The sequence below is a fragment of the Erpetoichthys calabaricus genome, chromosome 2 (assembly GCF_900747795.2).
Source record: "Erpetoichthys calabaricus chromosome 2, fErpCal1.3, whole genome shotgun sequence".
Classification (NCBI taxonomy): Eukaryota; Metazoa; Chordata; class Cladistia; order Polypteriformes; family Polypteridae; genus Erpetoichthys; species Erpetoichthys calabaricus.
The window spans coordinates 117,343,949-117,368,745 of record NC_041395.2 but is presented as its reverse complement, the minus strand read 5'-3'; the positions used below and the strand labels follow the sequence as shown (position 1 = coordinate 117,368,745).

The 24,797-nt window shown below is 37.6% G+C and overlaps 2 protein-coding genes across 3 annotated transcripts in view; one reads left to right on the top strand and one right to left on the bottom strand.

The window, feature by feature from the left end:
• The window catches only part of ap1s3a (adaptor related protein complex 1 subunit sigma 3a), a 43,414-nt gene extending 28,093 nt beyond the window's left edge, over positions 1-15,321 (top strand). The window contains exons 2-5 of one of the 2 annotated variants that reach the window (XM_051922437.1): positions 7,064-7,242; positions 7,510-7,618; positions 9,862-9,999; positions 14,317-15,321. In XM_051922437.1, coding sequence (XP_051778397.1) covers positions 7,064-7,242; positions 7,510-7,618; positions 9,862-9,999; positions 14,317-14,319 — 429 coding nt within the window. In that variant the 3' untranslated portion in view covers positions 14,320-15,321. Of the gene's footprint in view, positions 1-7,063; positions 7,243-7,509; positions 7,619-9,861; positions 10,000-13,718 lie in introns of both variants that reach the window. The other variant, XM_028794417.2, reaches the window with a different exon arrangement.
• A 2,110-nt stretch (positions 15,322-17,431) lies between these two features.
• On the bottom strand, positions 17,432-20,551 carry scg2a (secretogranin II a). The gene is made up of 2 exons (XM_028794415.2): positions 20,427-20,551; positions 17,432-19,721 (listed from the first exon to the last, which is right to left on the bottom strand). Exon 2 carries the CDS (start codon positions 19,710-19,712, stop codon positions 17,841-17,843), a length of 1,872 nt encoding a protein of 623 aa, XP_028650248.1. The 5' UTR covers positions 19,713-19,721; positions 20,427-20,551; the 3' UTR covers positions 17,432-17,840.
• Positions 20,552-24,797: the final 4,246 nt, after the last annotated feature.

The window sequence follows — 24,797 nt, the reverse complement described above, 5'->3', positions numbered from 1 at the left end:
CCTACAAAATAACCTCCAGTAGGCCACTGGTGTGAATGTCAGGGTGGCCTGAGGGCCCTCTAGTGTCCCCTGTGCTCACTTCCCACCAACTGTGGAGCTCAATTGGCATTTGCCATAGAATACCAGAACTGGCAGGCCCACCACTGGCGCCTTGGAGAACGTTATGCTCCCTGTAACATTGTTCAGCATGACCGGTTTGGTGGTGGGTCAGTGATGGTCTGGGGTGGCATATCCATGGATTGACACACTGACCTTTACAGGCTAGACAATGGCACCTTGACTACCATTTGGTATTGGGATGAAATTCTTGCACGCATTGTCAGACTCTATGCTGGTGCAGTGGGTCCTGGGTTCCTCCTGGAGCACAACAATGCCTGGCCTCATGTGGCAGGAGTATGGAGGTATTTCATGGAGGATGGAGGAATTGATACCATTGACTGGCCCCCATGCTCGCCTGACCTAAATCCAATAGAACACTTCTGGGACATTGTTTCAGTCCATCTGATGCTGCCAGGTTGCACCTCAGACTGTCCAGGAGCTCAGTGATGCCCTGGTCCAGATCTTGAAGGAGATCCCCCAGGACACCATCCGTCTTCTCATTAGGAGCATGCCCTGACGTTGTCAGGCATGCATACAAGCACATAGGGGCCATACAAACTACTGAGTACGATTTTGAGTTGCTGCAATGAAATTTCGGCAAAATGGACAAGCCTGCTGCATCATTTTTTCACTTTGATTTAGATAGATAGATAGATAAATACTTTATTAATCTCAAGGGGAAATTCACATACTCCAGCAGCACCTTACTGATACAAAAAACAATATTAAATTAAAGATTGATAATAATGCAGGTAAAAACAGAAAAGTAAGTGTGTCCAGGGAACAAATCCAAATAAAATAAAGTGATAGGAGTGATCAATAAATAAAAATAGAAAAATAAAAGTAGAAAAGTACACATACACATACAGTCATACACGGAGCTGCTGAAAAGGCATTTTAGTGGTATCTTCAAATTCAGTCCTCTGTAGGTTGATAATTTTCATTTCCATCAAATGATGTTACATCCTTTCGTTCCTAACACATTACCTAGTCCATATCAGTGTAGATATCCAGCATGTAATATCATTTGAATACCTGCTTCAGCTGTTAAACAACAGCAAAAACAATGGCATGCTTTCATTTTCCATCTACTAGGCTGTGTTTTGATGAAAAGGTTACTGGACATAGAAAATAAGCAAAGAACACAGTGAGTAGTGCACAGACGTCTGGCAGTGAAAATGGTTCCATCCATTCATTATCCAACCTTCTATATCCTAACTACAGGGTCACGGGGGTCTGCTGGAGCCAATCCCAGACAACACAGGGCACAAGGCGCCAACCCTCCGCCGGGCACACACACACACACACACACCCACACACTGGGACAATTTAGAATCGCCAATGCACCTAACCTGCATGTCTTTGGACTGTGGAGGAAACCAGAGCACCTGGAGGAAACCCACGCAGACATGGGGAGAACATGCAAACTCCACGCAGGGAGGATCCGGGAAGCAAACCCAGGTCTCCTAACTGCAGAGCAGCAGCGCTACCCACTCCGCCACCGTGCCTCCCGTGACAATGGTTGATTTAAAAAAAAATAAATAAAAATAATAATTAAAAAAACGCCAACAGAGCGTCAGAACTTATGTTCCCACTAAGCTGCACTGCAGTGCACTTTTGAATTACGTTGTTCATTTTACCTCATGTGCGGCAATTTGGAAGAGCCACACAGCTGTTATTGTACATTTCAACCTTTGTTAATTCACCCATGACTCCAACAAACAAACCTGCTCATCATTCATGTTTGTAGAAATTCAAAATTCGAAAAACATTAGGAGGTACATTGGCTCAGTGTCTCACATGGACAAGTGAGGTCAGGTGGGGAATTATACACTTGTGGCGTCATGTCCATACTCAAAAAGTTTCAAATTTTGGAGCTTTTTGGATTTTGAAATTTTGCACCAGGGATACTTAACCTGTATTATCAAAACAGTCAAATATAATTCATTTACTGCTAATTTGTGTTTAATAAAACTACAGACCTCAAGAAGCTTAAGAATACATTGTTGTAAGTCTTCAATTTTTGGAAGAAAATGGTGCCACATTCTTCATGAGCTTTTTCTTCAATAAGATATTAGATGACATTGTGGTTGGAAACTTCAAGGTGGAGAGAGTTTACCAGTGCAATCAATGTGAGAATTGTGCAATATCAGGTTCAAGAGAAAAAAAAACACTCATTGTGCTGAAGAGAAAGGTATGCTTCTCTATGAGTGTCATTGGATGTACGTCTTTTCTGATTATAATGGAGAAACTGCTAAGAATAGGGCATCTTTTAACAGCATTATTCAACAAATGTAAATTGCAGGGCAGTTTAAAGATCAACCATGAAGAAAAGATCCAAGTTGCTATATTTAGAACACACAAAGAAGATGGTAACTAATTACTAATACTTTTAATTCTTTTCAAACCTTTTAGTTAATTTTTCTGAGTACTTATCCTTATTAATAAAAGGCCAAGTGTCTGTTTGTCTGTCCAATTGCTGTGTCTCTGTTATCCATTAGATGGCACATCACAAACATTAGCACTGTTTTTATGAATCACCTACCAAATAGCATATAAGAGAAATTGACATACACACTGCACTGCAAACGTTAATTCTAAATACTTCTAACGGAGAGTGATTTATCCATCTCAATAAAAGGACACGTGTCTGTGTATCTGTGTCTGTCCTTTGTTATATGGCATTTTGTATAGGGTTTGTACAAGCATTGTTAATGTTTGAGATATGCCATCTGTTGTCATGACAAATGCAATTCATTTTATCACTACAGATGTTTGAGAGAGGCACCATCTGTTGGAATGACAAATACACTGCATTTTATTACGACAGATTTTTATGATGCACTGCCTGTTGGAATTTCAAATGCAATTAATTTTACTACTAAATGCATTAAAAAATTATTCCAGTAGATGGTTTGGTACAGACATTAATACTGAGGTCTGTGTTGATTACTTAGATTTAGATGGACAGCACAGCTAGAATGTACTTACTGTATGCTTGTAGTTCTGTATATGTGGACATAAATTTGTGCATTATTTGGAAGGTATACAGGTTTTATCTTTCACATCTATTTGTGCACTTCAGTCTTTTTTTTCGGCTTAGCTGATATTCAGTTATGTACACAATGTTAGAAAATTTGCGGTAACAACCTGAGAGTTTTCTGTGCTTTTGAATTGAAGCTGTTTAAACTGATAGAAATATCTGGGATGCTTTTTTACCTTCAGCTACAAGAAATTGTTGGGGATGGGTTATGGACTGCTTCTGGTCCATCACTGAGCAGTATGGTGGACTAACAGAGTGGACTAACTGCATTTAATAGCCAACATTCAGCTAGAAGATGGAAAAGAGCTCATCTTCATTTTTGTTTTTAATTGACATAATGATTTTCAGGCCTTAATGGCAGTAAGGTGCAGAATATGAAACTCCGTAACATCTAACACTGTTAAGGGATTAGGGGTTATTGAGATTCCAAGATGTCTGACTAAATAGGTAAAGATTTTATTTCATAGTATCTAGGTAGGGGGCATTTACCAAAATATTTGACCCAAGGACATAAGTGCTTGAAGGCATATTTCACAGTTACAGGTGTGTTTTGACCTTAGATACATTTAGAAATGTATTTTATCTAATAATGAAGTTTATTCATTATCCAAAAATATGCATGTAAGGTACTGCTCTCAGTGTTTCAGGTTATGTAGCGATGCATTCTTTTGAAAACACTTGTCAAGTCCAAAAATGCTATTTGTGTTTTTTTTCATAAATTAAAAGTATAGTTATTGGAGGTGATGATGAGGGAAGATCAGGAATTTTAGCCAGATTTCTTTTGAGAATATCATTAACTTGTATGTACTAAAAAAATGTTTTGATGAAAGGTTATGTTTGAGGCATAGTTGATCAATGGATGCAAATGTATTGCCAATATACAGATATCTATATGTCTGGATAATCTCCATTATTCTGAATTTCCCCTTGGGGATTAATAAAGTATCTATCTATCTATCTATCTATCTATCTATCTATCTATCTATCTATCTATCTATCTATCTATCTATATTATGAATATGAAGAAAATGCTAATCAGACATTGGAGTATTAAATGCATGCAAAATATATTAGCTATGCTAGTATATTTGATTGTTTTGTTTTCAATCTTATATTTGTAAAAATTGATTTATTTGTATGGAATGTTGTCTGATTTCAATAAAATCAAAAAAAAAAAGATATGCTAGTATAGGAATGAAAACAGTAGCTTGGACTTTTGAGAAATAAGCTGTGCATTCAAAAATATAAGATGTATAACTCTTCCTAATTTAAGAAGAATAATGGTCTAATTAGAGATTTTATAAATAATTTAAATACAAATAAATATACAGTACATACTCAAAATCATCAGGCCGAAGTGTTACTGTTATTTAAACCATTCCACGATAATTAATGTATTTTTGCTATCCCTAAAATATCCAAATAGTAATAAATTAAATACATTTAATAAAGTGACCTTCACAGACTTAAATTAGAATTTCAGCTAATGAAATTAAAAGATGAGTTAAAAAATCCATTCTTTTTAAATATGTTTAAATGATGTTTAAGCTCTGCTCAGAAATATTCATTGTTCACATTTCTCTCAACTCGGACTTTGAAAATTTAGTTATCTTACTTGTGAGAAATGTGCTGAGCAGCCTACTTCCTTGGGATTCGTGTTTTTGGGGTTTGTCATGCTATGTTGGAATAAAATATTAATATCTGTATAGGACCTTGGATCACAAAAAACGTAACTATTTAATATCTCCATTTGGAATGACACCTGATGGTTAAGGCATTACTGGTTAGAGAATAATCTTTTATAATAATTTATGTTATGACTACAGCAGATTGTCTCGTCTTGCTCAATTAAATTCTAACCTGCCTGCCATAATATACTGGGAAATGATGAATACATTTATTTTATGATTAGAAAAAAATAGATTTATCTTCAGAGGGAACTCATTTCTTTTAAAATGGAAACCCTTAATCAAGTTTATACTTACTAAGCATTATGAACTGTTGCTAACTCTTTAGTTATAGTGTATCAGTATTTTTGAGCAATTGTCTCATAAACTGTGTTCCATTTCTGCAGTATTTTGGTGGGTTACCGGTATTGGAGTTTTGTAATAATTGGCAATGTGATGTCTGAGGATATTTTTAAGGAAAAATAATAAAGAGGGATGAAAAATATAGTATGGCAATTTCTTCAAGTGGCTCCAACAATGCATTGTTTTGTCCATGTCTCTTACACCAGTGCTTTATTTTTCCTTTGGCGTATTACAGTTACCATGTATGTCTTTAGATTTGCTTTCCAGATTCCTACACTGCTAAATTCAGACCATTGCAGGCTGTGATGTAGATCAGTGTTATGTGGTTTATTGTGAAAAATTTAGTATATGTGGGGAATATGAATAAGTTGAAGGCTGACAAATTAGAGACCATCATCTTCTTACTTGTACTTGAATTAATGTTCTCTTCACAACCCATAATATATAAAAGATGGAGATCCACATTTTGTATATGTGGTCCAAACACTTTCTCTCTTTGTGATACTTGTTGCTTGGTGCTGCTCACTGTGTTTACAAAGTGGAAAGTTGGATACATCAAGAACATAGTTTTATGTAAAAAGGATACTTCACTATATCAGTTCCCATCGTCTGTAGCACATTAATGAAGCTATTAACTTCCTGCTTGGAATAACAATATAAGTAAAGCAGCTGGACAGCGTTTCCTTTGATGTTATAATCATTACTTACATCTGTTTTCAACAAAGTGATGTGTACTTATTTATCGAAAAGAGGTCCAATATGTTAAAAGTTCAAGTATTTGGAAAGTGATTGTGGTGAGAGGTGAAATGAGAACTCCATTGTGTGTAGCTGGCCGATTCTGGTTAATCTTTATAAGTAATTCATACAGAATATTCCTTAAGACCAGTTTCAATGTGTTTTAAGTTTTCAGTAACTTTCTAAATAATGATTTTATAATACTAAATAATTAGGTGATCACAGAGCTTTAAATGTGTTGTGTTCATAATTGTCTTTGTAAAATAATGGGACAAATAGTGTAGTTTTAAGAAAAAACACTTTTGTAACTGGACTTTTTAAACAGCAATGTCTTTAATAAACAAAACCCAATATTTTATTTTTAGACTTTTTAAAATATGTGTGTTTCATTTGTAAAATTAGTTCAAGTTACAGCAGAAGTATTTTAATGGTTATATTTATACGTCATTTCAGTGGGTGCTAATGATTCATCTTGTTTTTATACAAAAGTTTTGTTTAATTAAGCATTCTTGATAATGCATTCTGTAAAGAACCTCAGTCAGGAAGACATGTATAGGGTACACAGTTACTAGCTTCAGTATTTCTGAAATTGCTAGTGTTTATGAATGAATGCAGTTTGACACGTGTAAAACATGGCTGTTTTGCACTATGACAACAATATTGAAATGATCAGGGTTACAAAAATGTGCATTTAAGTATGTTTTCTCAAATTGCATACCTCGCTACTTTGCACTTAATTATTATTCTTTTTATTATGGATCTTTGGAATCTTATAAGCTATACTGTAAACATCATCAGTTATTTGAAGTTTCATGCCTGTCTGACAAAGTTACTTGTGAATTTTTAGCATTTTCTTGTTAATTCATACCCTTTGAACTTGTGGCTATAATTGCATATCAATTACTGTTCAGCATGTCAACACCTTTTGGTAGTTCATCTGTCAGGTGTTCACACTTCCTGTTAATTCTGTTCTGGGGAGATATTGTAAGTGATCTTTTATAGTTTGACACTCTGCTGCAGAGGTAATTATCAGCAGTTTAGCAAAGTATTATTGTTAATGGTTGTCATTCTGTATCATAGTACTGATTTACAAAGGTATTGCTGCCTTATTTATGTGCAGTCCTTTTGATTAACCTGCTTTCTTATTGATTTTTAGATGCGCTTCATGTTGCTTTTCAGCCGGCAGGGCAAACTAAGGCTGCAGAAATGGTATGTATCCATTGGAGACAAGGAGAAAAAAAAGATCACCAGGGAGATGACACAAATTGTGTTGGGGAGAAAACCTCAGACCTGCAATTTTATTGATTGGAAGGACCTGAAAATTGTATATAAAAGGTATTTTGGCATTTTTGGGTTCATGTTTCAGCGTGGGCTATTGTTCTTTAAGCAAAAAAAGTTGTTTTTTTTCCTCTTTAATTGTAAACTTCAACAAAATTGAATAATGAATGACGATTCAGAAAATAGTTATAGCAAATAGCAATTATTGCAATTTTTTTCTGTATTGTGTCTCTTGCCTGTTCTAGCTTTGTAGCTAAATGTGGAAAAAATATTTTCAGATTTTACAGACAACATAGCCTTAATCTGTTTCACTGTTTTTGAAAGGTATGCTAGTTTGTATTTCTGCTGTGCTATGGAAGGCCAAGATAATGAACTTTTGACGTTGGAGTTAATGCACCGCTATGTTGAACTTTTGGATAACTACTTTGGAAATGTAAGAAGTACTCCACATATTTTTAAATCTGTGCATTTTTTGTTGTCCTAATGTTTGTCATATTCAAAAGCTTGTTAAAATTTTTTATGTAAAATACACAACTGGTAAAAAGTCCGGACACACCCAGAAGTTTTCATGTTTTTGATTGAAATTGATGACTTTTTGTCAAGATACCAATAAATTGTTTTAAGGATATCTTGAATTATATTATTCATCTCCAATTGAGAAAATACAATTTGGGTCTGCTTTCCTTAGAGACTGGGCTTCAAATAAAGGGCCATATCTGGAACTGGCGATATGGTGTAGTGGGTCCACAGCTCAAGTCAACAGGGCCACTTTTTAAATAAATAATGACCGCACTCGTGGCTTAGAAAGGGAGGGGGCGTGGTAGTGTGGCCAAAGCGGTTCCCGGGTGATTCGTGATGTGACGGTCCTCGCTTAAGTGCACAGGTGAGGAGTTGTCTGCATCTGTAATTATTGCTAGGAGCTGCTAATTGCCACACCTGATCCACATCCCCGGATCATATAATAGAAGCACGAGGCGGATGAGAGAAAGGGAAGAGAAAAAAAAAGAACGGGAGGTTAATGGAGAAGAAGGAAGCAGGACGGAGAAAGCCGGTGAGAGAGAGAGAGAGAAAGAAAGCGAGCGAGCGAGCACAGACTTGCGATGTTTGCAAGCAGCTGGGAGGGCAAGCCCGAGCAGAGCAGGAGTGACCAGGAGAACGTTGGCTCGCTGAAGCGAAGGCAGCGAAAGTCAGAAACTTGGGAAGTGGAAGCCCCAGTGTGAGCGTCCTGGTCGCTGGGGAACCCAAGTCTCGGTCTGGGTGAGCAGAACTGGAGCCAGGGATCAGAAAGGCCACCAGACCAGTACAGTGAAGAAGGTCAGCTGCATGTAGGGTGACTCCCCTGGTGCATAGCCTGGATGGGAGAAGCAGGAAAGTCACCAGTAAAAGAAGGCCCCGGGCTTTGTTTTAAAAGACTGCTTCCAGCCATTGTTTTAACCTCGGTTTTAAAAGGATTTTTTTTTCTATTGGATTTTAACTTCCACCCTTTCGCTTGTTTTTATTGGATTATTTATTTTAAGATTTTTGAAGCACTGCACTATTTATTTGAACACTGTTTTGATTTTGTTAATTTTTAAAATACAAGCACTTTGCACTTTTTGCACCGTCCCTTTGCTTTGTTGTGCCTCACTATCCAGCTCATCTGTGACATTACCAATGGTGCCGGGTTCGAGAGCTCCCAGAAGTGAGATGGGACTATGGTGCTGAACCTGCATCGTCACAGGCAAATAAAAGGAAAGGTTAAAATAGGCAAAAATAACACAGACATTGGATGGAAGATGACTGTAAAAACATACTGTATTATGGTCAGCATCTTCGAGTCATCTTTTCTCTGTTGCAGATGACAATGGTATTTATAACCATTTAAGAAAGAAGTCAACTGAGGACCTGTAAGGCATATGTTTCTCAAACTATGGGCTCTGATGTACTTGTGTATTTGGGCCATCCCCTTCTTTTTATGTGCTGGTTAGATCCATTTTGGCTTCTTCTCTCAAGACAGTAATAGACACCTTAGTATGACATCTTACTTTCTTGGCAATGGGTCACATGTAATAACTTTAAATAAAGCAATAAAGTAAACATTAGACTGACATTTTTTTTCGAAAAACCTGTTTCATTTTGGACATTTTTGAACACAGTATTGAACTTTAGGAACACCACCAGAATAACAGGTTTTAGTGGTGCTAATGCAATTACAAAGTTTTCTCTGATAACCAGTTAGCATTTATACATAACCAAGGATAAGCCAAGCGAGTTTACCTTTAGAGCACTGAAGGAGTGGCTGCTGAAAATGGGGCTTTTTAGTCATATGTGAATAATAAATTAAAAATCTGTCATTTCAAGCACTAATAGAAATACTAGTAATGTCTTGACTATATTTTAAAACTGATTTAATAGTATTTAATGACATCAAAATTTCTGTGTATGTCCAGACATTTGACTGGTAGTGCAAGTCTACATTGTTTTATTTTAATTTTCCATTATTTGTACCTTTTTGCATTTTGCTTCCATTTATATTTATTATATTCTGAGCATGTACTGTTTAAGATTAAGCCTTTAAAAATAATATTAGTTAAAAGTATGTATTTGCTTATATTTAACATAGGGGAAACTATAAAAAATGCATGAATTTAAATGAACAGTTTCTCAGAACGCTCTGTATGATTTTTCTGTATTAAGGTGTGTGAGTTGGACATCATTTTTAATTTTGAAAAAGCATATTTTATACTGGATGAATTTCTCATGGGAGGAGAAATTCAAGAAACCTCTAAACTCTCAGTCTCAAAATCCATTGAAGAGTCAGATATGTTGCAAGAGGTAAGTTTTAAAAAGGTAAATAGAAGGCATGTGAGGTGTTTTTAATAAACCTATAAAGTTTTTGTAACCTAACTAATTTTTTAAGAGTAAAAAGGTAAAGGTCACATGACGAGTATGTTTGCTAATTAATACCTTGGATAAGAATAACAGAGTAATATATGTTAAAGTAAATACTGTACAGAAGTTGCAAAATGATTTTAGAGAGTATAAGCATTTAGTTTGGGATATCGGGAGGAAGCATTAAATTGCTTGATAGCAGCAGGCAAAAAAAATCACCAGAGACACCTCTTGGCACACTGTGGAGGAATGTGCCTGTGGCTAAAATTGCTCCAAAAGAGTACATTCTGGGGATATGGAGAGGTTTTTTCATGATGGCATCTTATTTTGCCATCTTCCTGTTTTTCATAACAACTTCCAGTGTGTCCTCGATTAGCCCTGTGATGGAACAGGCGTTCCTGGTGTTTGTTCAGGTATTGTGTATCTTTTAAACTCAAAACTGGATCCCCAGGAGAGCTCAGTGTAGAACAAAACACTGGCTACTGTGAATTGGTAGAACATTTCCATTAACTTGCGGCATACATCAAAAGACCTGTCTCTATCAGGAAGTACAGTGTGCTCTGGCCTTGCACCACTTCTATGACCTCTCCCTGAATAGTGATTAGTCCCAGAGAATCTTTGGGACATTACGGAAGTATATATTGTTAGTATACTTGATTATAATTAAAATACTATCTACTATTCATTTATCTACTGTACCAGTTCTATCATTTATATTTGAAAGCTTTCAGAAATCTTGCATTTCCCAAAATTTCCTTTGGCAGCTTTTGTTAAACACATTCCAATGACCCAGTTTGTAAAGAGTTATTAACTTGTTGGCCTAGGATTAGATATGCTCATATGAAAACCTGCATAGTGAATTCAATTTTTACAAACACTTGTGTTGCCCTTTTTGTAGAGGTTATATATACCTCTTACTAACTCTCAGGCATTAGTTTCTGTCCAAAAATGCTGTAGTAATCAGTTAAGGTAGAATGTTCCAATAATAGACTAAGCAGGAGCGTGATATTTTTATGACTATATAATCAAGTACGAGGGACGTCCAAAAAATTTCTGCACTTTAATATTTTCGTTGGAAAAATGGTGAAGGTGGGAGGAATAATAATTGGACATTAAAAAGTTGGTACGATGCTGGGTGACTATGTAGAAAACTGATGTAATTTGTTTTTGAAATTCTTATTAGAGTTTTTAAAAGTAAGTTATTTAAATTTTTGCATATAGGTACCAAAAATGATACACGTGACTGCACTTTGGGAAAATAGATCTAAAATTATAACTTGTGAAAAATGCTTATCGAGAATTCAGCACTGCTCACAAGCAAGCACTGTATAGGAGTGTTTTAAAAGGCAAACAGGATGCTGAAATATATTGTGTGATGTGTGGAGTACAAGTCAAAGCAGGTTGTATGCTGTACTTGTGAGGCTAGCTAGAATACTGTGTGCAGTTTTTGCACTTACTTATCATAAGGAGCACATAAGAGCGCTTCAGAAAATCCAAAAACGATTCACTAGCTAGACTGCTTAACCCTATTGAATATAAACAATGAGCAAAAATGGAAGGAGCAGAATCTTTTCAGGCTTAGTAAATGAATATTAATTAGAAATAGGGAAGAGTTATTGTCTTGTGAAACAAGTTACAGTATGTCAGTCAGAGTCAGAGTCAGTGCATAGATGAAAACTATACATTTTCCCAGAGTGCTAGAAAATTCTTCTTTACACAGAGAAATGTATTATGGCACAGGTTACCTAGTATTATACAGAAGTTGAAAGTAATGTAGTTTGGCACTATTTTAATAAAAATCTGGGTGTTGTGGTAGACTGAATTGCTTTGTCAAAATGTATAATATTCATATTAAATGTGGTTAAGTGTTTTTCTTGTTAAAATATGGCTCAGGGCTTTAGTGGAATACCTAGTTACGGTAACATACAGTATTTTAGCACTCGTAAATTGCATCTGTTTATTAGGCCAATGAGTTAAATGGAGTTGTTTTGATGCTCTGTATGTAAATTCAATAATTTTAAAAAAGGACCAAATTTTACATTTTTATTAAATTAAAAATACATTAAATTACAAATAAATGTTAGGTATTAGCTATTTTATACAAGTGTGACTTACAAATATACTGTATGAATGCGTTTAAGATTTTAAATGTTAATCTTAATAAAATGTGCATAAAAATATACTGCATTTCTGAAAATTGTTTTTGTGCTTGTATGAAACGTGTGCTGGAGGGCTGCCTCAATGGTTAAAGATTACCTGGGAATATATGCCTCCAGTGTAGCAGGGGAGAGCCCCATTGGAAAACTTTAGAATACTGAGAGGGAGATGGCATTGTATCCAAGATGGCCAGTGTGAGAAGATGTGGGTTGCTATTGGACAGTAGACACTGTTTAAGTTGTGGTGGTAGTACCTGAGAAGTGACATTTCCTTAGGGTACCAGGGAGAAGGAGAGGTACTTGTGAGCACCTAAAGCAGTTTCCCTCAGGACATTATAGAGCATTTGCCAGGCGTACTCTGAGAGAGAACCCATGCAGGATGAACAGATGCTTTGAGAATTTTTAGGTTGTTTGGTGACAGATCATGGTCTCTACCATGGTAAGTCTGCATTATGATGCCCCATTAAGAGTAAAGCCAAGGAATACATTTTTCTTCGCTGTTGAAGAGCAGCACACAAAGTGGGACTTTGTTGTCTCACTAAAAAAAATAAAGCATGGAGACTCTGTAGAGATCAGGAGTGCGAGTCATTGGAGTGGGTAGGGGAGCATTGAAGGAGGGCCTACTTTAACTCTGGGCATGACTCTAGAATGGCTTTGAAAGTTTCCTGAAGCCAGCAAAGATTTTTCTAAATCTACTACAGAATTAGTGCGAAGGCTTCCAGGTGACAGTTAGGAGTGGCTAGCTCCATGTGTGAGAGAGAACCAACAGGCCTGAGCGAGATCGCCTTATTGTGGTACCTTGGAAGTAGGAAGTTTGGTGAGCCACACATTACTTGAAACACAGAAGGTCAGGATTTCTTGTTTTCTGTCTCTCGCTTTTTTTATTTTTACAATGTCCCTTATGTTACATATTTTCTACCATAGATAAAGTGTATATATATTTGCTTTAAGAAATGTTGAGCAATACCAAGAAAGTACACTTATTAGCGATTTTCATATGTATGCAAGATGCTATGTGTGTGTGTGTGTGTGTTTTTTTTTTTGTTTTTTTTAAACTGCACATTTTCTCAGTAACTCTCAACTTCAAGTGCTATTGTTTGAAGCATAGAGAAATAAAACTTGAGCTATTTATCATTTGCATTAACTACGTAAGTGAAAATACTAACATTTTATACTTTATGTAAGTTAGTAATATTTATACTGTTGTAAATTTGGTTTTCTTGGTGTATAATGTGTGATCATAACACAATCTCTCCATGTTAAAGAAATTAATATTAATACTTCCTCACTTTCTTTTAAGTGCAGCAAGTGATTATCACAATTTTTGTTTAATTGCTAAAAATGATAGAAATATTTCACAATTACCATGCTATAAAATGTGTGTAATTTAACAGCATTCCTTTGTACTCAAGGATTCAAAATATTAACATAAATGGAGAAAGGAATGTGTTTGAAGAAGGTGTATTTTCAGTTGACCTTTTTTTTTTTTTTTTTTTTTTTTTCCAGACTTTGGAAGAATATATGAGTAAACCGGCTTTTTAAACGAACTAAATCACTACCATTTCTAATATAAACCGGTACAACCTCTGAGATGCTGAAGTGTAGAATATCCACTTAAAGTGCAGTACTACACACTTCAGTGGTGGATCTGCATGTATCCTCCTGTGACATTCACTTCATTATTTATAAAATATCGCATAGCTGAATAATCTTTTTTCCATCCTGAAATATTTGTGGATTAATAATGTCCGACTTTATTTGGGGTAAAATATCCAAAGTAAGATGAGGAACATATATTGAAAGTTGAATGTTGTATGATATTATAAGTTAAACTGAGTGATGACGCCTCAATTTTCAGAGGACATATTCCTTGTTACAGTCCCTGAGTCTTTACGGTTTAATATTATCTATCCTTCTCCTGTGTGCTTATGTGCTCTGTTTTTGTAAACAGCTATTCATTTTTATTGTTATTCTGAAATACTATAAAGTAAGCATACTTGAAAGTATTAAGTTTCTTGCCTTATGTGCTATACAAATACTATGATCCAGTTGTATTCTCTTAAAGCAGTTTGTTTTTTTTCTCTTAACCATTTCTGTCATGAAGTGAACCAGAATCGCAGATTCTTCTCAAACATTTGCACTGGAAGTTGTCTGTGTTTTGGAATTTGTGCCCTGAGTGAAAGTCCCTACATCTGCCATAAAATGCACCTCTCTTCAGATGCATCACTGACCTTGAAGTGTAAAGTAGTTCAGAATTGAAGTTGTACCTTTTTTGGGACTATAGCCAGAATAACTAATTCATTTTACATTCTGTATCTGTGCATGGTCTGTATGTAGTACAAAAAAGATTAACTGCTTAACTGTCATTTTAATAGTATAAAGATGGTTTTGTATGCAAACTCTGTAATGATATTACATAGTAATGGTTGGTTGCTTCTTGATTTTCATCTACACAGATACTACAGGTTGAAGAGAAGACATTCAAATTTAATTTACTCTGGTTTTCAGTCTTATTCTTTTATTTGAAACCACTTTGCACCACCTGGATTATAGGACTCGGCTGTGTGTATCGTCCTCTGCTTTTGGGATCAGTTTTTCTTTAAATCTCTTCCTCCCTACTGCATACAACATGCCCAAACCCTCTCATCCTACATTCCACACCTTTCACCATAATCCATCTAGTCCCTGCCATTTCACAGACCTCCTCATTTCTCTTCTTTCTTTTAAAGAGACCCCCAGCAGCCAACCTAGCAACACAAAACCAGTAAATCTTCTTTATTTTTGCTTCATTATAGACTTTTGACAGCATGTGATTGTTTTAATGGAGGGGAACGTTAAACTAACTTATTAAGGTTGAAGGTATTTATTTAGATATGATTGTTGTAATACATATTTTAAATAAACTAGAATATAGTAATTGTGTATGTAGCTATAGATGGCAAATTGTGGTGCTCCATGTTTCTGAGGGGATTCCATTTGATTTATATGGTTATATCAATGCATTTTGGAACTCTTTTGTACAGCATAAGTCAACACCATAACTAGAATATATCAGCTTTTATAGGATATTGATTATATAGTTATAAAACTTATTTTTTCAAAAACAAAATGTGACGTGTCTTCATTTATGAATTAGTCAGAAAAGTCAGGATGTTTTGTTGAAAAACTGTCCTTGCTTTTTATTTCTCAGCATTGTTTGTTCAAATAATTAGGCAGGCACTGTGGGGTAGTGAGTAAGGATGGGGCCTTTAAACCCTGCAGTTGTAGATTCAGATCCCATCACTGACACTGTGTGAGCCCAAGCACGTCACTTCACCTGCAAAAACAAAGGAAACCTAACCAATTGTATTTCAAACTAAAGTTGTCTTGAATAATGGTATCATCCAAATTTGTAAATAATAATAGTGATAAGTATTTTCAACATTTGGACAGGTAACATGAATGTTCCACAGCGACTAGTGAAATGTTTCATGTTGTTTAGCATGTGCAAATTTCACAGAGTTATTACATTACTCTGTACATGTAGATATACATAATGCAGTAATTTTTCTTGTAATGTGTAATTGACTCTCTCTCTCTCTCTCTCTCTCTCTCTCTCTCTCTCTCTATATATATATATATATATATATATATATATATATATATATATATAATATAGAGAGAGAGATGGATATAGATATATAGATTACATAAATGAATTAAAACATGGATGGGTGGATGGATGGATGGATGTATGTGTGTGTGTGTGTAATTATCCAATTATTTACCTGTAAACCTGTGTAGGACAAACTGTTGAATATTTATTATAATTCATTAATCAACTGTTTTCGCCCATAATATTGTCAGCATTTTACTGCAGAATTTTACTCACCAGTTACTTTTTAGAGAAATGTTACATTTTTATAAAAAGAAAAGTAATAACACATGATAAACGATTTAAAAAGCAAACATAAAGGTTGCCTCCCCTGAGTATCCCATCTATTTAAAAACTGTTATAATTCACTCAATAGTTTATAAGTCAGTATTTCTCAAATGGAAGATTGCCTTTTACAAAATGTTAACACAGAGTCGTGCAGTCAAGATTTTGCATAATTTCTCTTTGTAATACAAGACGCATTCTGCTTAAAGCAGTTGCTTTACGAAATCTAAAAGTCTATTAACGATCTTTTGTATTTTAGATATGTTTCACACCGGTGCTGCTCTGTACAATTTAGGCACTCTTAATAAAAGTGGAGATTGACAAACGGTTTGGGGCAATCTCGATGCAAACTTTTTGATGACTTTTCCTTTGCTATCACATGATCGCTTGTGTCCTGTAATGGACTTGTTTGTAGCCATTCTCATGTTATTTTGTTATGCCTTGAGACCAGTGTAGCGGTGCTTAGATCCGACTCCACTGCCCATAAAATAGATGTAAAAATGAATGCCAGTGTTTTTAATATAGGTAACCGTTTAGCTACTATTGAACCTGTGTATATCCAGTATCTAGTAATCCTTTATAATTAACAAATCTTTATAATGGATGGATAGCTTTAATTTTGGATTATAGGTACTGGCGACAAATAATAAGCGGACGATTATAAAGACGTAAACAAGTATTATATAATGTTTGTCAGTTAATTATTAATGAAAGCTTTTACGCGGTATCCTTTATTAACCGCGGACGCTATTGCTTAGGTCGTTACTGCAGATCGTCTCTGTGCATCAGCTGTTGGTCGCCTGCTTCGCTTTCCTCTCTAAAAATCCGTTTGTTCCTGCCTTCCAACAGTCACAGCCAGAACTCGCGTAAAATCAAAATGCAAACGGTATGTGACTTCAGTTTCACATTTGACCGCTGTTACCATCCATGACGTAGATGGGTCCTATGAAGTGTGTGCCTGAGGCAGCTGTCAAGGACTGAGTGACACACAACCGCACACAAACTAACGCCAGCCACCGACAACAACGTGTCACCCCCCCCCTTGCGAGAGCGCGCCTTTAATGTGTTTTACAGCCCCGTATTTGCCGCAACACTGAGTAGCACGCCACATTCAGACTTGAAACATTCTTCACACGTCCACGCTTTTGTTTTTTTCGATCTTTTACTCCCTGCGCCCAAAATAAATCGGATTTCACAGTCGGCTCTGCGACTTTCACAAGCACAACATTGTTTATTATGTTGCACGGCAATTACTTCATTTTAATGTAAAAATAACATAACAATGCACATCAGAAGAAAATAATAGTGAATGCTTTATTCTTCTTCAATACGTCACACATTATTGAAGACACGATATTTTATTAATAAAACAACATTGAATCAAAAGTATACCCGAAACTTACTGGATTACAGCCTGTGCTGAAAGGTAATATTCGAAAATGTAACAGTGTGTTGTACCTGCGGTGTACGGAGAACCTCTCTTCGAACGGGATTAGTAGAACAACAAAAACGACAAAATACTGTAAATTGCTCTAAACTAAGGACCATGGAAAACGCAGGAGGACATATCGGTCAGCTCAGTTAGTTAATTAAGCTATCGTTTCTTGTCGCATGGGGGTTACAAATAAGCAGACACCGTACTCGACTATACAGTAGAAGTGCGCGGATGGCGTACACATTTGAGATTACAATGGACAGACTTTCCCCAGTTACATTCCATTGACTACTTTGGCGTAGCGGTCCCTGTCCTCCGTTTCCCCAGTCTCTTGGTTGATATACTCCAGCATTTTCAGCAACATTTCTTCGTCCAAGTGCGGTATGTTTTTGGAGTCCTCCTCTGGGGGGCCCGACAATCTTTTAATTGTGGAGGCGCTGTCGGAAACACCCATCTGATCAAAGTAATCTTTCATGGCTTGTTCGTAATTCCCATAGGCCACTTTATCTTCCGCCGACGAAGACTGCGCGACCCTTTTGGCGTCTTTGGAGTTGATGATCTGAGGGTATTTTGCTAGCACTGTAGCCAAGTAACTGGCCAGTTCGTCCTCATCCGCAGGTTCTCCATTATCGCTCGGGCCTCTGTCTGAATTATTTGGGAGCCACCTAGTCTGGGCTGCAGCATAGTCCCCCCGTCTTCCTCCGGCAGACGATCTGCCAGGCCCGTTTTTGATGTTGACTGGTTTGAAGGTGTATTTGGGTGCTTGGTTAATCACGTTGTCTACGCCAAGGATGTTCAGTATATCTTCGGTGTTTAAGTCATCTGGGAGATCCTCTGGAAGAAGGTCTTGTGGTCGCCTGTTGTGAGATTTCCCCCCCTTGTCTTTTTTGTAAGAAACTGTCTGGCTCACTTTTTCATCGATTTTATCCTGATCGTCTGGGTTATCCAGCACCAGGTCTTGTTTCTTTGAATCTCCACTTTTTAGCATTTCTATCAGATCCTCGGGTGGTATCTGCAGTTTCCTAGATAGTTCGATTAGCTGATATATGGCCCGGGGGTCCATATCATATGGCCCAAAAGGTCTAGCTATCCTTTTTTCGCTGTTTGCCGCATCCTTTGCCCTTTCCGCCCTCACTCGTTTTTCTTCTTCCCTTTGATTATTCTCCAGAATCCTCATAAGGTATTGATCAAGGCGTTTACTGAACTCCTCTGTCTCGTGATCCTCTGGATCCTTGTTGTATTTAGGTGGACTCGACCTCTTGGTGTCTTCATCGATCTCATCGGAGCTTTTGTCGATTTCCTCTTTGCTGTTCTTCATCTCTTCAATCTCCTGGGTCTCTACTTTTTCCTCCACTGGATTCCAGTCCTCTCCTCCGGTGACATCTTCATAAGCCAAGTTATTCACCCTGTACGTCTCGTCTTCATTATCCTTGTACATTTTCTGCTCCTCTTCTAGCTTTTCTCTTTTGTGGTTGGTAGGCACTGTCAACTTGCCCATCTCCTTAAAAACAGACTCCAGCGTGGCCAGGCTTTGCGGTGTGTACTGCTCTTCCACGTTTTCATTTGTGCGCTTGTAGGGGCTTTCTCTCGAATCTTCGTCTTCAAAAAGGAGCTGCTGCTGTTTCAGGGGTCTCGACCGTTCTGGCCAAGCGTAGGCTCCATAATCACCAAAGTCTTCCGCTACTCCTTCGTCTTCTGGATACTGCCTGTTGTTGAAGACGTACTGTGAGTTCGGAGTTTTAAGAGAGAATTTAGACTCTTTATCCGCCTGCTGAAGCGCCCTAAGCAGCATTTTAAAGCGCTGAGATGTATCTTCCACCCTACCGCCCCGCGTGTCTCCCAGTATACTTTGGACAGCGTCTTCCATGGTTGGTGTAGGATTAAGTCTTAGCAAAGCTCGCAGTTTTTCAATGTCGTAGTCCGGTACCGCTTCTTCGCCAGTCGTTTGCTGCTTGAGGTTTTCGATATACCCCAAGGCTTTAAGCATCTCCGGACTGGGCATGAAATAAGGGCTCTGTCGCTTATTCTCTGCTTCATTTTCCACTAGCCTTTGCTGCCGTAATGAAAACGCATCGATGCAACAAGTGTGAAGAAGGCTGCAGGTGAGAACCACTGCTCCGGCCAGAGAGATCTTATGCCGATGCATTCTTAATGTCTGAAAGCAGGAAAAAAAAGTCTCATCAGCAGTATAATGGCACACAAAGCAATGGCATTTTGAGATTTACATTCTCAAGTCATTTTAAATGACAACAAATGGCCATGTATTAGTTTAAAGCGTATAGCACTTAAAGAATAAAAGTTTATATTAAGGCGACAAGTAACAGCATCCGAATTGTTCAAGGAATACTGCTGAGCGTTAATTTCACATTAGGAAGCGAGCAACAATTCTCCATAATCGGTTTCCAAGGTAACTCCGTCAGCCTGTTGCAAAACAACACCCAGGAATAATCATTTTACTATTTCGTTAGAGTAGAAAAAAATTCCAGTGATTTAAACCACTGGAAAAAAAGAAGCGCTGTGCACTGATTTTTAAGTTCGCGATGTCTGAGAGACACACAGGCGTGCATTTAACATCGCTTTGGCTTTGCGCAGAAAGCTTAGTAAAGTGTTCAGTGTTGCCGTACTGCACACAAGAATAACCAGCTAATTTTAAAAGAAAAGATTCCTTACAAGAACACACAATATACAATGTAAACATTCAAAAGTGCATCAGGTTGCTGTTTTACAAGGGAAAAAAAGAATTGAAACGCGCAGTAAAATTGAACAGTACCTGTCTCGTTTTAGCTCGCTCACAATAAGTTAAAGCTTTTTTTTCTTTTTTCTTGTCATCCATACTGAATTATAATTTAAAAAAGCTCACCTTTGGAAGTCAGTTTACAAGATAAGCGAATGGGACGCGAGCATCTCTGTTGTCTGCGTGCAAATCCCGTTTCAGCACCACGGACAGCTCTTTCTTGCTTTCACGCCCTCTCTCTCTCTCTCTCGCTCGCTCGCTCTCTATTTTATCAGCGGCCACCTGACGTTCACGTCACTAACAAATACGTAAGAGTTGAATCTCAACAGGGAAATGTCTTGGGGTAACCCGTCTTTATGCCGCCTTATTTGTTAAATTCAGCGCACCGACTAATATGATAATTCATTCTTTGCCGAAATATTAAATTAGCCAATAATAGCGTGAGGTCTGAAATCGTTTCATATTTCCCCCACCAGCGAAAGGCATTCATTTAAATTAGAGACGCTGATATTATATTTCCACTATTTTTTTGTATTTCCTGTACAGTTTAGCGCACAAACAATGCTTTCCTGCTGAGCTGCGTCTTCGGCCCCGTTTGCTGGTTTTGCTGATGTTTTTTTCACATGAATAGATCCTCGGGTGCTGACGGTTTGTGGCAGTGGTTTATATTTGTTGCATTGAATTAAAGAGCCGTCATGGTGGCTCGTATGTCGTGTTTATGTCTACTTTCTCGCAGCCCCAGGGACTTCAGCTCTGTTTCAAGTTCGGTCACTGCCTTGTGTTCGCAGGTGTTTTCTCTAGGCATTCCTGTTTCTTCCCACATGAATGCTAAGCTAACTGGCGATTTTAATATCCCGGCCGCGACCCAGTTTCAAAATGAACAGACTGTTGTAAATGATTAAGAAATAATAATGAAATAAATACTAACAACCCTTTTGCTTTTGCCCATTTCGTTAAGAAAAACATTTGAATTCTGGGGAAAACGGGCTATGCTTATGAAGTATTTTTTTTCTCTATAATGCTCTAATTACTTAACATTTTTCCATCTTCATTGTTAGTGCAGCATCTAGGGGTGTTTCATTTCAAACAGTTCTAGAATAAGTCTTTTTTTTTGGTATTCAGTTTTTCTTCATCCATCCATCTATTCCATAAATTCAAAACTAACATTAGATTTTGCCATTAAAATAATGCTTCTGGAAGCTACCAAACTCTCTTATTATTATTATTTACTTCTCAATAGTGTCATTTTTGGCATGAAAAGTCTATTGGGTCCTTACAGTATGTGTACAGACTTCTCAAATGTAAACATTAATTTCACTCCTGGCGGAGTGGTGGCTCTGAGGCTAGGGATCTGCACTGGCAATCGGAAGGTTGCTGGTTCGAATCCCGAAAATGCCAAAAGGGACTCTACTCCGTTGGGCCCTTGAGCAAGGCCCTTAACCTGCAATTGCTCCGTCCTGGGTACGATGTTAATCTGCATCCAGCCCAGCATGTAGGCTCTCGAACCTGCAGGGAAAAACCTGGGGGTTGGTGGTAGAATTGGCACTCCAGCCACCATAAAAAACCTCACACTGGTTCCATTCCACCTGAGCTAGTGTGATTCTGAGGTGTCACCTGTTGCATGGCTGCACTCGGGTCCTAATCTGGGATCCTGAGTTGGTGTGTCATGTGGTGGGTGCAGCAATGCGCTGTATCAGGGCGTGCTCCTAACCTACCTGGTTCCTTAATGGCTCTTTACTGAGCTGTGTGGTTCCTCCTAGAGCGTTTGCTTGACAAAGAAGCATTTCATCTCTCCATATGGGTTCTTTGGAGTTTGAAAAGGTAATATGTGAACAAAACAAACAGAAACATTTAATGTATAGCAGGCTGCGGATACAACAGATCAAGGAAGCCTGGACTTTGCCTGTGTTATTGTATGCAGAAATAGTCCTTTTAAAATCATGAGCCCACTGGTGCTTCACAAGTCTGTTATTGTCTATTTATGTACCTTGCTACAGATCTAAGTGAAAGGTTCTTTATGGAGCCTTCATGTGGATTGTTCTTTTGTGTACCAGAAATGGTTCCTTTATGGCAGGGGTCTTCAATCACGGTCCTGGAGGGCCACAGTGGCTGCAAGTTTTTGCTCCAACCCAATTGCTTAATAAGAAGCACTTATTGCTCAAGTAACACTTCGGTTTCACTTTAGTTGTCTCGCTCATTAAGATTTTGAACCCTTATTGCTTATTTTAGTCTTAAACAGCTGCATTCTAGGTTTTTAAGTAATAAGATTCAAATGACAAAGGAGACCAGCATTTCTCCATTTAGCTTGTTTCCATTTACACCTGCGTGTATTTATCATGCACTATTGGGTTTAATTAAATACTTGGAAGGAAAGTGAAGGACTGATAATTACTCATCCATTTTAGCCTTCAAATTATTTGGATGATATGTTTAGAAAGCGGAAGAAAATCCAGGATATGAGAATTACCTGTCATAGCAAAATCAAAGCACTGACAAGCCATGAAATTAAATTATTAGCAAGAATTGCTTTCTAATTAAGCAACTGGGTTAGAACAAAAACCTGCAGCCACCGCGGCCCTCCAGAACTGGGATTGAGGACCTCTGCTCTATGGCATTGCTCTGAAGAACCACTTTGGCACCTTTTATTTTATCGTGTTACCGTATCTGTCCTTCTTTAGCAAATGAGTAATGAAACATGCAAGTTCACACACTTTTCATGTCGAAATACATTAATCAAAGAATGGGATGCTGGTGCTTTGTCTGTCCCACTTGGCATCAGATCATTGTGATATCCTCTGATATTTCCATCATCTCACAAAACACAGCCATTGAGATTTAAAGTGAGAGCCAGCCACTGCAAAGGAACATATATGGACTATGAGCTGCCTAAATTGAAGCAGCATCACCTCAACTTTAGAATCAAATGCCTTAAAAGTATAAGCCACGATAACATGGAAAGAAGACACAGACTACACACACTACATGACTCAAACTACACACTGCAGTACTAACCACCAGGCGGGTCAGGTGTTTGCTGGTTATTGTGAAGTTAGCCAAAAACTGAAAAAAGGGTTTTCTACATATATACAGTACCTATACTTTCAACACCAGTACTCTACACGTGTTTGAAACAGGAGCGTCACACTACACGTAGGCTTCCTTTGGTCACTTTGTCAACTTTAGTGCAGTCTCCCTCAGCGATGGGTGAAAAATCAGGATGCAGTGTGATGTCTTGTGAACAACACCTTCCTGGTATTAATTTCCTTTCTCTTTTTTTAAAATTTCATTGGTTACCTTTAAGAGAGCAAACGGTACTGAATTCTTCATACCTCTTCACTGGCGTGTGCTGTAATGTAGTGCCCGAACATGGAAAAGCTGGAACCAGAAATGCTTAACGAGTCGCTCATTGTGGACCTTCAAGCCTCACTGCTAAACAGGAAAGCTCAGGCTTTACACACGCACACCCACCAATGGATACAGAGACCACTGCAGGGCCAATTGGTCCAGACTCTCAGCTGAACTAGGCTTCCAGCACCGGGCATTTTCACATACTGCAAGAAGCAATATTTTTCTAAATAAGTATGTTATGTATATGATAGACAATTGCAAAAAAACTTGATTAAGAAAGCTGAGGGTTGTTCCAAACATTTTAATAATACAGTAATTAAAATTACTGAGGAAAGATATTATTTTTTATTTTACACAAAATTTGGTAGGAATGTGCCCCACTCTTGAACTCTTTGAGGGATGAATATTTTTTTCCAAAAAATGCAGTTTTCTGAAAAGCACACATAGCAATGTTTTCACACATAAGTCAACATCTGTTGCTATTATGTGCTGTGGCTGCTGTTGGCGTATGTTTGTCATCTCTGGCAGCAGTGGCTGCATGGGGGCACCTCGATGGTCAGCAGGAATGCACGGTGAGCCGGCTGCCTGGCTGTTTTTGACACAGCAGGTGGGCAGCGATATGGTTTGTACCTTTTGTCATTGTACGTGGTGGTCCTCCCAGGCAAATGCTGCTGTAGGTGCATCAGCTGCTTCAAGATCAGCTGGGGACCGATCACATGATGCAGGTATCTCACTTTTGCTTTCAATATCCATCTCCAAATCACTTGCATCAAACTCGGAGTCCGACATGTAAGAATCCTATTCAACGAAATTACGTAAAACGTCCATGGAGTAATTTCGCTTTGTACATTTGCTTTGGTCTCTCGCCAGATGTCGATGCCATTTTAGAGGGTGTTTGCCCTTCACTACTCATGCGCGCGTATGGAATTGAGGTTAAATCAACAAAGTTATGTAACTTTCTTTCTATAAGGGCAAGTTTTGTCATATTTTACAGCTGATTACTGTCCTCTACCCCTGAATTTTGACAAAAGTCGACATCAAAGAGTTAATGCAGAAACGCCACCGCCGATTACAGTCTTTTATTTTTACAGTTCTGTACCACGGTTCAGATGACAATACCCAGTTCTGGTTTTAGTTTGTTCAATTTAA